This window comes from Panthera onca, chromosome A1, assembly GCF_046562875.1.
Source record: "Panthera onca isolate mPanOnc1 chromosome A1, mPanOnc1 haplotype 2, whole genome shotgun sequence".
NCBI classification, from domain to species: Eukaryota; Metazoa; Chordata; class Mammalia; order Carnivora; family Felidae; genus Panthera; species Panthera onca.
This window is the reverse complement of record NC_138339.1, coordinates 50,637,759-50,653,013: the sequence shown is the minus strand read 5'-3', so window position 1 is coordinate 50,653,013 and position 15,255 is coordinate 50,637,759. Positions and strand designations below refer to the sequence as shown.

The 15,255-nt window shown below is 38.7% G+C and overlaps 2 protein-coding genes across 6 annotated transcripts in view; one reads left to right on the top strand and one right to left on the bottom strand.

The window, feature by feature from the left end:
• The window catches only part of UBLCP1 (ubiquitin like domain containing CTD phosphatase 1), a 21,480-nt gene extending 17,558 nt beyond the window's left edge, over positions 1-3,922 (bottom strand). The window contains exons 1-2 of one of the 2 annotated variants that reach the window (XM_060634875.3): positions 3,812-3,922; positions 384-581 (exon numbers count right to left, since the gene is read on the bottom strand). In XM_060634875.3, coding sequence (XP_060490858.1) covers positions 384-537 — 154 coding nt within the window. In that variant the 5' untranslated portion in view covers positions 538-581; positions 3,812-3,922. Of the gene's footprint in view, positions 1-383; positions 582-3,199; positions 3,225-3,811 lie in introns of those variants that run through there. The other variant, XM_060634876.3, reaches the window with a different exon arrangement.
• On the top strand, positions 3,465-15,255 carry LOC132680928 (uncharacterized). Of its 4 annotated transcripts, none has more exons than XM_081796324.1 (3): positions 3,465-3,974; positions 10,340-10,501; positions 13,532-15,255. In XM_081796324.1, exon 1 carries the CDS (start codon positions 3,478-3,480, stop codon positions 3,904-3,906), a length of 429 nt encoding a protein of 142 aa, XP_081652450.1. In that variant the 5' UTR covers positions 3,465-3,477; the 3' UTR covers positions 3,907-3,974; positions 10,340-10,501; positions 13,532-15,255. The 4 variants fall into 4 exon arrangements, 1 of the variants encoding a protein (XP_081652450.1); XR_014138034.1 differs by lacking the exon at positions 3,465-3,974 and adding an exon at positions 4,049-4,135; XR_014138033.1 differs by lacking the exon at positions 3,465-3,974 and adding an exon at positions 4,077-4,187.

Here is a 15,255-nt window from a genome sequence, read left to right as displayed (position 1 = left end):
ATATGAACACTGCCTATAATTTTTAAATCATCATTATTTTTGAAGCGGCAAAGATAATTTAGGGAGAGTAGAAGAACCAAACTGTAATGAAAAAGCTGTGCTAGAACAAAGATGTCAGAAATTACGCTGTTTTACCTGAGGCTTCTGTGCCAAAGGTTTAACAAGCAAACACCAACTGTCAGAACAATCAAAAGTAATCTTAATAGTGATGGTATTTTCAAGTAACTTTTAAAATTCACACTTTTACTATAAAACAATTTTAGGTATATCCTTATCAAATAAATCTCCAAGGGGAAAGACTTACTAAAGAGAAAAGATAATAGCTAATATAAAAAAATCACAAACATATCAATGCAAGAAGTTTAAAGCGAAGAGAGAATTACCTTTAACTTTGAGTCCAAGTAACTTTTGGCGTTCTGGTAGCACTCCTGTAAGGGTCTTAAGAAATTGCTTGAGATCTAGCACAGTATCATCTTCTGAAAGTGTGGTCACTGAATATTCCTGTCCACCCCATTTTACAATGATAGGGAGAGCCATCCTTGAAACATACGATCAAGCAGCTTTTACTCAGAAAAAGATTCCTAAAAAGAGAGAGATATACAAGTAAATAAGTTAAAATAGATACATCAAAGATGTAGCCAAACTTGTAACTAAATTTTAGGAGCAATGTAGTTTGAGTCTTTCTTTACAAATTGATGGTGGAGAAACAAGATTTTCTCCTTACAGAAATGCTACCAGAACACCAAAAGTTATTAGGATTCAAAGTTAAAATTCCCCTACCCTCCCAATTTTTGGCTTAAGTTACTACTTCATAACACTCAGATTCTGCCTGTCCAATCGTTAAGCTGCAATGAAAAGCTACCTATACCTTCCTCTTTGACCAGGTTTATGCTACAGGCAAGTTTCTCCATGATGGACCATTCATATTTATTTAACATTTAAGAAGTGGTACAGAGAGTTGTTAAAAGGGCAAACTCTAGAGTACCTGGGTTCAGATCCCAGCTTTCCCACTTACTAGCTATTTGACTTTGGGAAGTTACCAGACTCTTAGTGTGTCTAGGTTTACAGACTCTTAGTGTCTAGATAATACTACCTACTGTGGGGCTCTTATGAGGGTTAAATTAGCTAATATTTATAAGTCACATAGACCTGGCACATAGAAAGCACTACACAAATTAAGCACTGGCTAAATAAATTTTCTTAAAAACTGGAACTGAAGTATTCCAGGCACTGTGCTAAATAGCAAACAGCCATTATTTGTTTCATATTTAGCAAGTTGTACAGTTTTCATGCAATGTCATTTAACAAGGTTGATAAGAATTGTCCCTCTTTTACAATTAAGGAAATGAGAGTTCGGAGAGTAATCTTCGGAGAAGTATGTAATCTTTTCATGGGCACATAGCTGGGAACACAAAGGTCTTCTGACTAAATTTCATGTTTCTTCTCCTACATCACAACTGTGTCTCTTGAAAGATCAGTAAATACAAAACCCACAGACACAGATATAAGCACACAGAATTATACAGGAGCCTCTATTCTCATCAACCATTAACATGTAGGTCTCTTCCCTCTAAAAGCTGTCTACCAGTCTTCCTAGGTGCATTTCCCGCACAGGTCAGAGAACGGAATTTCCTAATTTCAAAAGTATTGGTCTTTACAAATGCTATCACTTATTTAATGAAATATTTGCTTGCATTCTTCCTGAATTATGACCAACAGCAAGGCAGCAAACTGAATCATGTGAAAATAATTTAGAAACTTAAACTGTCTTCACCATGTCCACTAAAAGATAGCACCATAAATTCACTTAATACTTACTCTCTTATGTTTACAACCTACACTACTGAAATTTAAATAAAGTGTGTTAATTTAGGGCAATGTAATCCATTTTAGAGATAACTTGCTAGCAAATGTTATGATCGTCAATAAAGCGCCAAACAGACCTCTTGAACCAAACTGAAATATGGTTTAAATACTATTTTTCTGTGAAGGTGGGAATGAAAATGAAAATTCACAAGAGCTAGCAATGCAACCAGTACTAACAGTTTATGTTGTGTTGAGGGGAGCATAGAGTTTGGAGTGAGGTCACCTGAGCTCCAGATGAGTTTAGACAAGTCACCTCTAGACCAGCATTCTCAAAGTGTGGTCTCAGACCAATGACAGCATGACCCTACTTGGTAACTTGTTAAAAACATAATTGGGGCTGGAGAGAAAGGACCTAGCAATTTGTGTTTTAACAGTCCCTGTCCCAGCCTTCCCCAACCCCACCATTTCTGAGGCACACTAAAAGTTTGAGAGCCAATACTCTAGACTCCTCAATTTTCTCGGCTAAGAAAGAAAATACGCTGAATGGCATGGGCTCTTATGCTTAATAAAGTAGTATACAAATGTTATACATCACCTATACCACTAGTGGGAATTCCAAGTTAGCAGGTGCTCTAAAGGACCAAGCATAACAAAACAAATACCATTAATATTTTTAAATTCATAGCCCTAAAACTACTTTTCAACTTCATTTCTACAATAGTGAGATCATTCACAATGGAACAACACAATGCAAACGCATGAGTCATTTTGTTTTCACATTTAACCTTTCTCACACAATTCTAATACAGGAAAACCTTGGATTCTGAGTAACTTGTGCGAGTGTTCTCCACGATGTGCAAATTTTCCTAATAAACTTTAACTTGATGAATGATGTCCTGCAATAGTAGTATGTGACGCTACATGATCACATTTAAATGATCCCATGATCACAACTAAGCCAATGGTTCTTGAAATTTGCTTTGATATACAAGTACTTTAGATTACAAGCATGTTTCCAGAACGAATTATGCTCCCAAACCAAGGTTTTACTGTACTTTGTATCTTTCTAGGCCCTATCAGATTTATAAACTGAAAAAGGATTTGGGAGGGGGGTCAATTAAACCCAAACAAGTAAGCAAGGTTCACACCTTTAGGGTGAACCTAGAGTCAGGAAGAGCTGTTTGGGTTAGCTCTTCTGCCTAACACACTGTACTGACTTGCCTAGTCAGTTCCAAAATTCCTGACCCCAAATGAGGTAATTAAGATCTACTTAACAAGAACAGTGCTAAGGATGAGATAACACCCTGACAGCACTTTGTAAACTGTGGAGAGGAAGACAAATGGTGGAGATAACAGAATAAGGCCAGCACGCTAAACAACTTAATTAACTCACTTAATCTTCACAATCCTGAACAACTATTGTCTTCATCATAGAGATTCAAAAACTGAAAAAGAAAGAAAACAACTTGTCCAAGACCACACAACTAAAATGTGGCAAAGGTGGAATTCTGAAACTAACAGCAGCAGAAGTTAACACCTTGGGAATTGGGAGTAGGTTAACTTTTCAACAAGCCTACAGCACAGCAGCAGCAACTGCGTGGTAGTGCAGAGGCAGCAGCCCTGGGACAACATACAAGCATAGTCCATACTCAAAAACCCCCGGAGGCTGGGATGCCTTCAATAGGAAGGAGGAGGAGAGATGATCAAACCCCGGAGGGGGGAGGAATGAAGTTTGGGGACGCAAAACCCACTGGGGGACGGGAAGCCCACGACATAGACAAGGCCGGATGGGAGGGCGGCGGCCCCTGCGACGAGCGGGCCGGGGCCGGAGGCCTGGGCCGCAGACTAGGGCAGACGCGGCCCAGGGCGCCCACAAGCAGCCTCCAGCCCTCCGGGGCCGACCGCAGGGGAGGCCCGCCGCGCCAACAGCAGGGCTCAGCTTCGGCCCCTCGGCCCCAACGGCCTCTCAGTGGGCAACGCACCGAGGTGCCCCGCGTCCCCTCACCTGGAGCGCGGCGGAACCGGCAGCAGTGGACGCAAGAACCGGCCGCGGCGGAACAGAGGGTGACCGGAAGTGAAAGACGGACCGGAACCGGCTAACGAACCGGAAGTTCAATTTTGAAACGGAAACGCGCCGGAGACCAAACAGCTTCTCGTGTTTGTCTTTGGTGAGGCTAGTCCTATATAGCTGCTATCAGGGATCTCCTCACCTGGCGACGGAGCCAGGCCTTTCCGAGACAGTTACCCCCTGTTCAGATACCTACGATCCCTGGATGGCTGCCCGTCCTCCCCCGTTCTGCGCATGCGCCCTCTAGTGGGCGCAGAGCTGGTGGGTGCTTAAGGGATTTGATGTCTTTGGTATTGTTTCGCCAAAGTCGGAGGTGGGTCAGTGGTGTTGCGCTGGCTTCCCGGGGGGTGCTGAGACCTTCGTAGGACTCTGCCGTAGGACTCGTGTGGCTGTGTCATGTTCCGGATGAGGGCTAAAAGGTGACCTTTGATGACTGATGACTTTAGACTCCCTCCTTGGCATCAGGGGCTACCTGCACTAGTGATTTTAGGAGCCTAAACATCTACCCATTTTATCCAGTGTAAGCGTAAATTGAGGACCGTCAGGAATGGGAAGGGGCAAGCCTAAATCGCTCAGAAAACCAAGGCAGCGAATCCCAGTATGAGAGCTGCCATCGAGGTTACTCCAGTATAGAATTTTGCCTCCACCTGCCCATCCCCGCCCCCACTCCATTTTTCCCTCTGAATGCGAGGTAAGCCGTTTACAAACCCTGACAAAAGAACTGTAGATTTTAATGGAAATTCAGAGCAGTTCCAATCTGATTCATACAATGAACTCCCAACGTGCATCACTTGATGTTAGGCAGGAGGAAACAAAAAAAATAAATTGCCACTAGATTGTTGTATATGGTGCCAAGCAAAACTTAAAATTTTGAAAAGGAAGGGAAAATGAGAATATTGGCCTCACATAAGCACCAGTCTTTGAATTATGTATTTTTTTTCCTTCTAATTGGCAGTGATGTAACTGATTCAGGTTTCCCTTTTGGCTGTGACCAAGAGAAGCAAAGAACCAAGTTTTGTGTCCTAACAATTTTTTAGTTAAGGCAAACACTATTTTATGTTCTCCTTACCTCTCTCTTTTGGTAATTTTTATTGCACTAGTAATGCATGAAAAGTCTCTCATTTTTAAAAATGAAACATTTTCAATAAAAGGAAAAAACTATATACCCTCTTTCTTTAAAAAAAAAAGGGGGGGGCGGGGGCAGAGAGAGGAAAGGAAAACCCCATATTAAAAGAATTTGTACAAGAATCACACATTAACAGTCCAGCCAAAGAGATGGTCAGAAACCAGGGATTGAACTCTAGAATGAATTACAGTTTTCTTTCAACCCAGTCTGTACCTTGTTCATGTGCTAACCAGTTGCTTGGCCACTTTATATTTTTTTGCTGTTATTAGAGAAGCTTGTTTTTGTTCATCATAAGTGTCAACTAAAGCATTTTAAAGTTTAATTCTAAGCAACAGGAATCATAAAGAGATTCTTCTTTTTAATAGTAAAATAGCCATTAAACGAAAGGTCTGATAAGTTTGGTGTTCCCCGAGTGTGGATAATTTAATAATTCCTAATTGTTGAACAGTGGCATTTCTCAGAGAATAATGGTAGCAAACTATTTTGGACAGAGTCCATCTAACAGATGATTTGCCTATATGTCAGTTCTTCCAAGTCCATTTCTATTAAGGTAAACATTCATGAAATCAAAAATTATGTTAATAAATGAGCTGGATTCCTGGTAACTGGGAATAAATACAAAATGGACTTTTAAAAAGTGCTCATAGCAACTCACAAGTGCCATTAGGAAGTGAATAATTAAACTTCTGCCTCTTGTTGCTCACTAGACCCTCTCTTCTAATGTACTTGTGCCTCACTCATAATTCGTTGAAGCAACTAGAGGCCTGGGAATTCCGAGAGTTTCAGTAGGTTGTTGGGTCTAAGATACTAAAAGAAACATGGAACCAATTTCATAAAATCTGATGTTAAACTGCTGATATCACTGTGATCGTGTTTGGATTGTGAGACTAAAGGACATTGCTGCCCCCCAGCCAGACATCCACTACCACCTTGCTTTTACCTCCATGTTCCCCTGACCTGTTTACTTCCTTCCCCTTTCTCTCATGCCATTTTCTTTCTCTCCCCCCCAGTTGAAAAATACTTCCCTTCTTTCTTTCTTGTTTTCTTTCTTTTAAATTTTAGTTACTACAGCGCTTTATTTCTCTCATCTAGAATCTGTTCCCTTGACCTTTCTCTGACTGCAGTCAGTGTGCTGAAAATGGTCAGAATCTGGCCCATATGGCAGACTCCACAGTATCTTAACTTGGCCCGGCAAGTTTACTTTCTCTATTTAGGTTGCGTTTCCAAATGGCAACTGAAAACCACAACTGTCTTTAAACCTCAGATCTTCCAGTTTACATCCTGTTCTTGGCAGATGACTTTCTCTTATATTTTTGATAAGAAAATAGAAGGTCTCAAAAAGGAATTGCTTCAACTTCAGACCTCTGACTCTATAAACTAAATTATATCTGTACTTGTCTTTGCCCCTTTTGCTTCTATTTCAATGTGGTAGTTTCCTTCCACCTGAAGCCAACCCTTATACTTGTGCTCTGGCTCCTTCCTTCTCAGCTTTCTTTAATTCTGTTATCCTCTCTCACACCTATATTTTTAACCTTTCTCTCTACTGGTTCATTTCCATCAATGATAAACATGCTTTGATATCTTGCCATCAAGATACCTTTCCTTTCACAGCTGAGAATTTCAAAAAAATTTTCTTTAATGTTTATTTATTTTTGAGAGAGAGGTGGAGTGCAAGCAGGGGAGGGACAGAGAGAGACAGAATCAGAAGGAGGCTCCAGGCTCTGAGCTGTCCCACAAACCGTGAGATCATGACCTGAGCCAAAGTCGGAAGCTTAACCAACTGAGCCACCCCGGCAGCCCTGCTGAGTATTTCAAACATTGTTTATATTTGTGTAAACTTGACACAAACTGTAATTGTGTATTTATCTCAAAAAAATTGTTTAGTGACAGTCTGTCACTATATTGTAAGCTTTGTGAGGAAACAGACCATATCTGATTAATTCACCATTATATTTTTGGAGTCTAGCATTGATGTTGGCTAAAGCAGGTAATCAAATATTTGCTGAATGGATGAATATTAATGAAGAAAACATCAAGTAATGAGAGCTTGTTATACAATAATACATATTATGCATAGAATACTGCATATCCATGAATGATGATAATTTGTATATGACTCTAGATGCACGGGAAAGTTCTGACATACACACCGAAATGTTAACAGTTCACGGCACCATAGGATGCACTCAGTATCTGTTAAATGAGTGAATTAAAATTCTCTCTTGATGGCATCATAGAGGAAGTGATTTTCATCTTGTTTATATTTTTCTATATTTGGATTTTGAAATGCAATAACTTTGCATTTTTTAAAAAATTCAAATAAGAGATATATCCTTAACACATAATTTTATGCCTATCTTTGCAAGTCTTTTCTATGCTGTAGACGTATACCCATTTGTATGCACAGTTTATGTGTAATTAAAAAAATAATTACAGATTTACAGGCAGTTGCAAAAAGGGAGATCATGTGCACCCTTCACTGAGTTTTTTTTCCAATGATTATGTCTTACACAGCTATACTGCAGTATCAAAACACTAACATTGGTACTTGTGTTTACATATAATTCTATGCCATATGTTACACGTACAGATTCACATAACCACTACAGTCAAGATACGGAACTCTTCCATCACCACAAAGATATCCTTGTGCTGCCCTTTGTACCCACCCACACCCCCATTCCTCCTCCCATTCCTAACCCTTGGTCACTAATTCGTTTCCCATCTTTATGCTTTTTGTCATTTCTAGAATGTTATGTAAATGGAGTCATACAATATATGCCTTTTTTAAGAATGTTCATTTATTTATTTTGAGAGAGAGAGTGAGCATGAAGGGGGAAGGGGAAGAGAGAAAGGGAGAGAGAAGAATTCCAAGCAGTCTCTGCCCTGCCAGTGCAGAGCTCGACTTGGGGCTTAAACTCACGAACCATGAGATCATGACCTGAGCCAAAATCAAGAGTCAGATGCTTAACAGACTGAACCACCTAGGCGCCCCAAACATATGTCTTTAGAAATTTTTTTTTTTCATTCACCGTAAGACACTTGAGACCTATTCAAACTATTGTTTGTAGCAACTCCCTTTTGTGGCTGAGTAGAATACCCTGGCATGGATTTACCACAATTTGTCTATTTATTCACCAGTTTGGAAATTTTGGGTTTTTTTTTTTTTCAGTTTTTGGCTTTTACAAACAAAATAGACCATTTATAGGTAATGTAATTACTGATATGTTAAAGCTTCAGTCTGCCAATTTATTGTTTGCTGTTCCTTCTGCTTTTGGCTTTTCTGTTTTCTTTTTCATGTCTTTCAGCTGGTTACTTGAACACGATTTTACAAGTCCATTTTGATTTGTCTGTAATGTTTTCAAGTATATCTTTTTGTATAAATTTTCAGTGGTTGCTCTAGGTATTACATTATGTATACATAACTTATCACAGCCTACTGGAGATGGCATTTTATTAGTTTGAGTGAAATATAAAAACCTTAACTCCATCTGAGTTTCTTTACTCTCCCCAGTTTGTAACTTTTTTTAAGTTTGTTTATTTATTTTGAGAGAGAGCACGTATGCAAATGTGCATGCATGGGAGCAGGTGAGGGGTGGAGAGAGTGAGAGAGAATCCCAAGCAGGCTACGTGCTGTCAGTGCAGAGCCCAATGTGGGGCTTTATCTCACAAACATGAGATCATGACAAGCCGAAATCAAGAGTCAGACGCTTAACTGACTGAGCCACCCAAACACCCCCAGAAATTTTTTCTTTAAATACTTCTTCAGGTCTACCCTCTTTCTCCTCTCCTCCCAGGACTCTAGTGGCACAAATGTTAGATCTTTTAGTATAGCTCACAGGTCCTCAAGACTGTTAATTTTTTTTAAAATCCATTTTCTTTTTATTGTTCAGATTGGGTCACTTCTATTATATATCTTCAGGTTTACTGATTCTTCTGTACTCCTCTATTCTTCTGTTGAGCCCATCCACTAATTTAAAAAGTTTTTTACTTTAGGACATTGTAATCTTTCAGTTCTAAAATGTCTATCTGTCTTTTCTTTATGTCTTTCATTTCTTTGCTGAAACTTTTTGTTTCAAGCGTGTTCATAATTGTTTATTGAATCATTTTTAATGCTGGCTGTTTTAAAATCCTTATCAAGTAATTCCAACATCTGTGTTCTCTCAGTGTTGGCATCTGTTGTCTTTCTCATCCAAATTGAGATTTTCCTGGTTGTTAGTATGAAAAGTACCTTTCTACTGTATCCTGAACATTTGGGGTATTACATTATGATACTCTGGATCTTATTTAAATCTTCTGTTTTATCAGGCCTTCTCTGACACCACAGAGTGGGGTTACGGGGATGCCACCCTATAACTTCCTGGTCAGGGTATAAGTTCATATCCCCATTAGGCATTCTTTGTCACCCCATGTGACGAAGGGGTGTATAGGAGTGGGAGTTCAGGTTCTCCACCAGACTTCAACTGAAAGCCACCATAGTTGGGAGGTAGAAGGATGCCTCATCGCTACTCCCCACATGGCCTCCACTGACATTATGGGAGATGGGGTTGGGGGAGGACCACATTTCCATTAGAAGATGGTAAAAGTTCTGGCTTCCCACTCAGCTTTCTCTGACACTACCCTGGTAGAGGGTTGGGGTACCTCATTATAGTCTGGCATGAGTGAAAGTCTACATTTCCCACTGGGCTATTGCTTACAGGGGTGGGGGTGGGACCACCACTTTTTCTGATACTTGGTTGGTGTATGGCAGTATGTTGGGCGTCTCCAAGAATATTCTCATGTTCAGTGATACAGCAGGAATACTCACAGGACTCAATGTATAGTTGTATTCCTCAATGATATTTTCAGTAAATGTTACAAAGCATAATCAGCAAAGGAAAATTTTTGTGGAGTGAAGTCTAGAGGAAACCAGGCACAAGATTCTAAGAGTTCTCCCCCAGTAGAATTGCCCAGGATGCACTTAATTTTTCCATCAGTGAATTGTGAGAATGGGTATAACGTGTTATCTTCTGGGGAAGTTCATCAGAAACTCAGTGCCCAAGGTTTTTTGGTCTGGTCATATAGGTACCCACTGCTTAGCACCAATTCCAGACCCTCAAAAGGAAAGCAGATGTACAGTTTAAACCCTATCATTTGCATGAACAGTCAAGGCACAGTGAAGCATCTGTATCATTTTAGGAAAGTTTAATAATCGGTGTCGGGAACTGTTTTTATCAGTGAAGTTCCCAGAGGCTAGCCAAAGGCCCACCTTGCAAGCAGGACGTTCTATGGCTCAGGCCTCTCAATGTTAACCTTTTTCTGCATGAGTGGTTATTAACTGAATGTTTCTTTCTTGCTAGGCTCTTCCTTTCCTGGTGCTTTGTCTAGAGAGAGCAGGCTTTTGGGGCCTTTTTTGTGTCTGAGCCTGCTGGCATTTCTAGGTTGCCTGCATCTCCAGCACCCGGTCTGAGAAATATGAAGCAAAAAGAAAACCCAGGGAATTCACTGCCATGTCTTTCAAGGTAACTAGCCAATCTGCCTTTTCTCCATCTTTTCAGAGTTTTCATGTATTTGTTTCATAATTCCATCCAGGGTTTTTAGTTGTACTTAGCAGGAAGGATGGGGAGAAGTGCAGCTACTCCACCTCGTCCCAGACCTGGAAGTCTCTGCATTACTTTTATAATTAGGAAAAAAGTGAGTTTTAAAATTTTCATTGTGTTCATTGAAAACAAAATATGTATATTACATAGATTTAATTGATTTTATTGAATTAAGAACACTTAACCTGAGATCTATCCTCTTAAAAAAAGTACCATATGGTATTGTTAACTATGGGCACAAAGTTGTATGGTAGATCCCTGGAACTTAGTTTTAAGCCTGAAATTGGTAGGCTTAGTTTAAATAGAGGGTCAAGGGGTACCTGGGTGGCTCAGTCAGTTAAGTAAGTGTCTGACTCTCTGATCCACTCAGCTCATGACCTCACGGTTTTGTGAGTTTGAGCCCTGCATCGAGCTCTGTGCTGACAGTGCAGAGCCTGCTTGGGATTCTCTCTGTCTCTCTCTCTCCCCCTCTCTCTGCCCCTCCCCTGCTCATGCTGTCTCTGTCTCTCTCAAAATAAGTAAATAAACTTAAAAATAAATAAATAAATAAATAAATAAATGGTCTAGAAATTACCAACTATAGGGGAAAAAAATCATGACTTGATTGCACTTATTCTAATAGTAAAGTTTATTTCTCCCAATAATGAAAATAATGTGTATTCATTATAGAAAATCGATTTTACTTTATTTAGTAAATGGAATGAAAATGTTAAAGTCAATAAAAATTACAGGGTGACAGAAGATCCAGATTCATTTAACTTTGCCATCATTTTATAGGGAAAATATCAAGAGGAGAAATTTTCCTATAGTTGAAACAGGCCCCCATAGATGGCCCTAGAGCCAGTTTTCCAGGCCCAGTGTTAACTGCAAAACTCGTGCTTCTTGTATATTTCCAAAGTTGTGCATTGGAGGTTGTATCTTTTCAGTTGTGGGAGAAATAATTACAAATGTCCCTATCCACAAATTCTAGACTAATGAACTATTTCTGAAATGAAAATTTTAGTATAATATATTGCTAACTAATCAACATTCAATTTGAAATCTTAAACAAGAACATCAAATTGTTATTATGTTGCAGCATTTCACATTATAATGGCAATTTCATTTATTTGTTTTCTTTATCCATGGTGACTCATAAGTGGATAAATTAATATCTCCCATTCTTTAAGAAATATTAATGAAATGTCTAGACTGTTACAATTTAAACATTTACAGCATGACAAAGCAAGCTTTGATCACCAACAAGCTATCTGTAATGAATAGGCTACCATTATTTTATTCATTATATTTCCAGTTGTGAGGAAACATTTCTTTAGCAATGTGTTTATGTCCAAAGAGCATTAGATAGGGTTCTAATGCAGCCTTGCCTAAAATTATCGTCCTCAAGGTGATCAATTTCTCCTGACCTCAGTCCCTGTTTATAAAAATGAGTTTACTGAATAATCAAAAGATTTTTTTTAATTCTATATTTCAGAATCTCTAGGGTTTCATTCAGTAGTTCCCAAATAACAGCGTGTAGACCTGTGACATAGTTTCCATCAGTTTTCCACTTGCAAAATGACAAATAAAAAGATCATGTAGTACATTGGAAAAATCATGTTCTTTCTTTTTATTGAAAACTAGTATTGCCTCTCTCTTGTTCACATTTATCTTTGCTGGAATTTCCAGAGCTTCATTATTCACATTGAAATAAACTTCACAGAGAATTTACATTTAGTACTTAGAATTTCATTGATAATGTGAAAGTGGTACTGTTTTTGATGCTGTATAAATATTACTTCAGATGATTTGTTTTGAAATAGTTTTCCTGATTTTAAATAACGGAAACTTAATCAGGCTGGGTTGAGCCAAAAAGATGGGGCTGGGGAGGAAGGGAGGCATCAGGAGGGCATGGTACCTGACCTAGGGAATTCGTTGAATGTTGTTGAAACAGGAGCCAAGGCAAGCTTAAGGTCCTTAACAATAAATCTACAGACCTTATTTACCCCTAGAGTACTGCTATGAATATGACTCTGACTCCCAGTCTGTCACTCAGCTCCAAATCCCCAAGTCCTGAGATCCACTCATACTGGCCTAACTAGGTCACATTGATTCTGGACCCATCAACTCCTCAAAGTGCATCAGGTTCTGCCTGAGCCTGCCCCTGTCTCCTGGGGAGGGTTCTTAGAGAAGAGGCCTCTCTGTAAGGCCAAGCAGCCACTCCTCAGGTGTCCTCTACATTGACAGTTAATGGTGTTAATTCTCTTCCTGACAGCTCTCAATATTACTTTTTCTCTTCTTAACATTTTAGCTAATTCAGTGTTCATTTATCCGCTCTTTTGTTTAACGATAATCACATCTTATCAATAAACAAGTCATTCATTTTCTTTTTATCCATCCATGTCGCAGCTCTTCAGATTTACATTAACTTTAAATTTTGCCACCTACAAATTTATTTTATGCCATCACTATTACTAGCCTTTATAAGAAGTATTAAACAGTTCCAAATTAGTTCATGGTTCTCAAATATTGAAATGTTTCATAATTTAAATATGAATCCATTAATTTTTTTCTTAAACTTGCTCCCTCTGGATTTGATTACATTTTAAGAACTCCAATTATGACACTAGTCAAGATTATTATTCTCCTTTTGGTATAGTGAATCTAACCTGTAACTTTTTTCTCTTCACTGCTTTCCACCATAATATTTCTAATTGGCAGTAATCATGATAGCAGCTGTTATTTATTCATGCAAGCACCATAGATGTGTTATTTCATTTAATTCTCACAACAGCCTTATGGATGTTAGGTTAAAATTTTTTTGTCCCAAAACACAAAAAAGGGCAAACTCTGCATTCTGCATTTGGCCCATGGTTTGAGAAAATCATTGGCAGCGTCTGTTTAAAACTAGAATCTGTTGCTTGGTGCTCTACCTCTGACCTTGGTTTAACTCAATTTCTGCTTCCTCAACAGGGCTGGGGAATGCAGCTTCAGGACTCCAATAGCATATCACTGGCATTGCTTTTTACATGTATTGATTTGTATTTCCAATCAATGATTAGCACATCTGATGTCTGATACCATTCCCTCCAGAGGTCTTCTGTGACAACTGATATGGACATGATACTTTGACGACAATGTTACTGGGGAGTTTAAGTTAAACAATTGAAATACTATCTTCAGACTATCTAGAAACAGAGAAAATGACATTCACTTTTAAATAAATTTATAAACACTATCTTAAAAATTACAGTTCTGCTGAGCTTCCATTTGAGCAATTGTGTAATCACATAATGACAGGAGAAAGACTAAAGAAGAGCAAATTGAAAAATAGTTTAGGAGACAAAATTATTATGTTTTCCTGGATCAGTAGAAGAGACTTGTTTAATAGCAATATCAAAAATAATATACTTTTTGTAGAAATTGAATAAAATGGAAGCAATTTACTAACAAAACTCCTATTTATGTGATGTATATTTATGAAACATTGTCCTGAGAACTGTAATTCTATAATGTTTCCATTTGAGCACTTGTATACCACTTAACTAATAGCAATAAAACTAAAAAGAGAAAACACTGAAAATTATTTTATTAGGCAAAATTCTTGCTGTGTTCCTGAATTATTTTAGTGGACTTGTCAACAACGACAAAAATACTGTAAAAAACATACCTACAAATAGAATAAAATGGAAACAATTTCCTTTTAAGAATCATGTTTAAATAATATACAGTAATAAAACAGTGTCTTAAGAATTATAATTCCATCTTCCATTTGAGGCATGGAATGATCACTTAATAGCAGTGAAACTAGGAGAAAATATCAAAAGTTACGTTAGGAGAAAGCAAAAATGCACTTTTCTTATGATTCTGGTCTTTAGAAATAGGCTCATTAGAAGGCTAGATCAATTCTGAAGGTGCCTCACTTCTGTTTTAATGTTGTGTGAACAGAAAAACCAAAATCCAGCACTTGTTTAGAGATGTTTCTTGTTGCCAATGAAGAATGTGCTGGGCCAAGGACATCCCTCTGTGGAAAAGATTCTTGAGAGGTCCAAACTGGTTTTCCAGAGAAAAGAACATGACAGGAGTTTCTCTTGTCAGGAACTATTTCCTGGGACCCATCTGTGCTATCTGACCTTTGACAGGAGGATGACTTAGAACAACAGAGCCCAGGGTCAGCTGCCTTCCATTCAGGTGAGAGGATTGAATCTGGCATAATTAAATGACCAAGGTCATCCATGGTGTCATTCCTATTGGCCTGTATTTCTGCAAGTGCATGTCTTAGAGTTGTCAAAAGAAGGTCTTGAGGATCCTCCAGCACGGAGAGCACCAGAACAACTTGTCTTGCTGGTGTGGAGGAAATGCTGTGTCAGGATGCAGTCAGCCTGAGGACTGTGGTCCACACAGGCACAAGATCCTGGATCTTCAAGCCATCCCAACTTAATGGACCTCTTTCTTTGTACCAGGGAGTTTCAGCAGCTCCTGAGCCTCTGCCAAATGCCCATTTTGGGACACCAGGGACATAAAGATACTTTTTGCAAAGTCGAGATTTAAATTCTTCCTAAATCACTTATTTCTCTGAAGTATGGATTTTATTTTCTTACCAACGTTTTTTTCAGCCAACAGATATCTCACCAAATATAAGCCTTTTTCCCTCATGATAATTGATAATCAAAGACCCAATGGTTCTTTCTGATTTT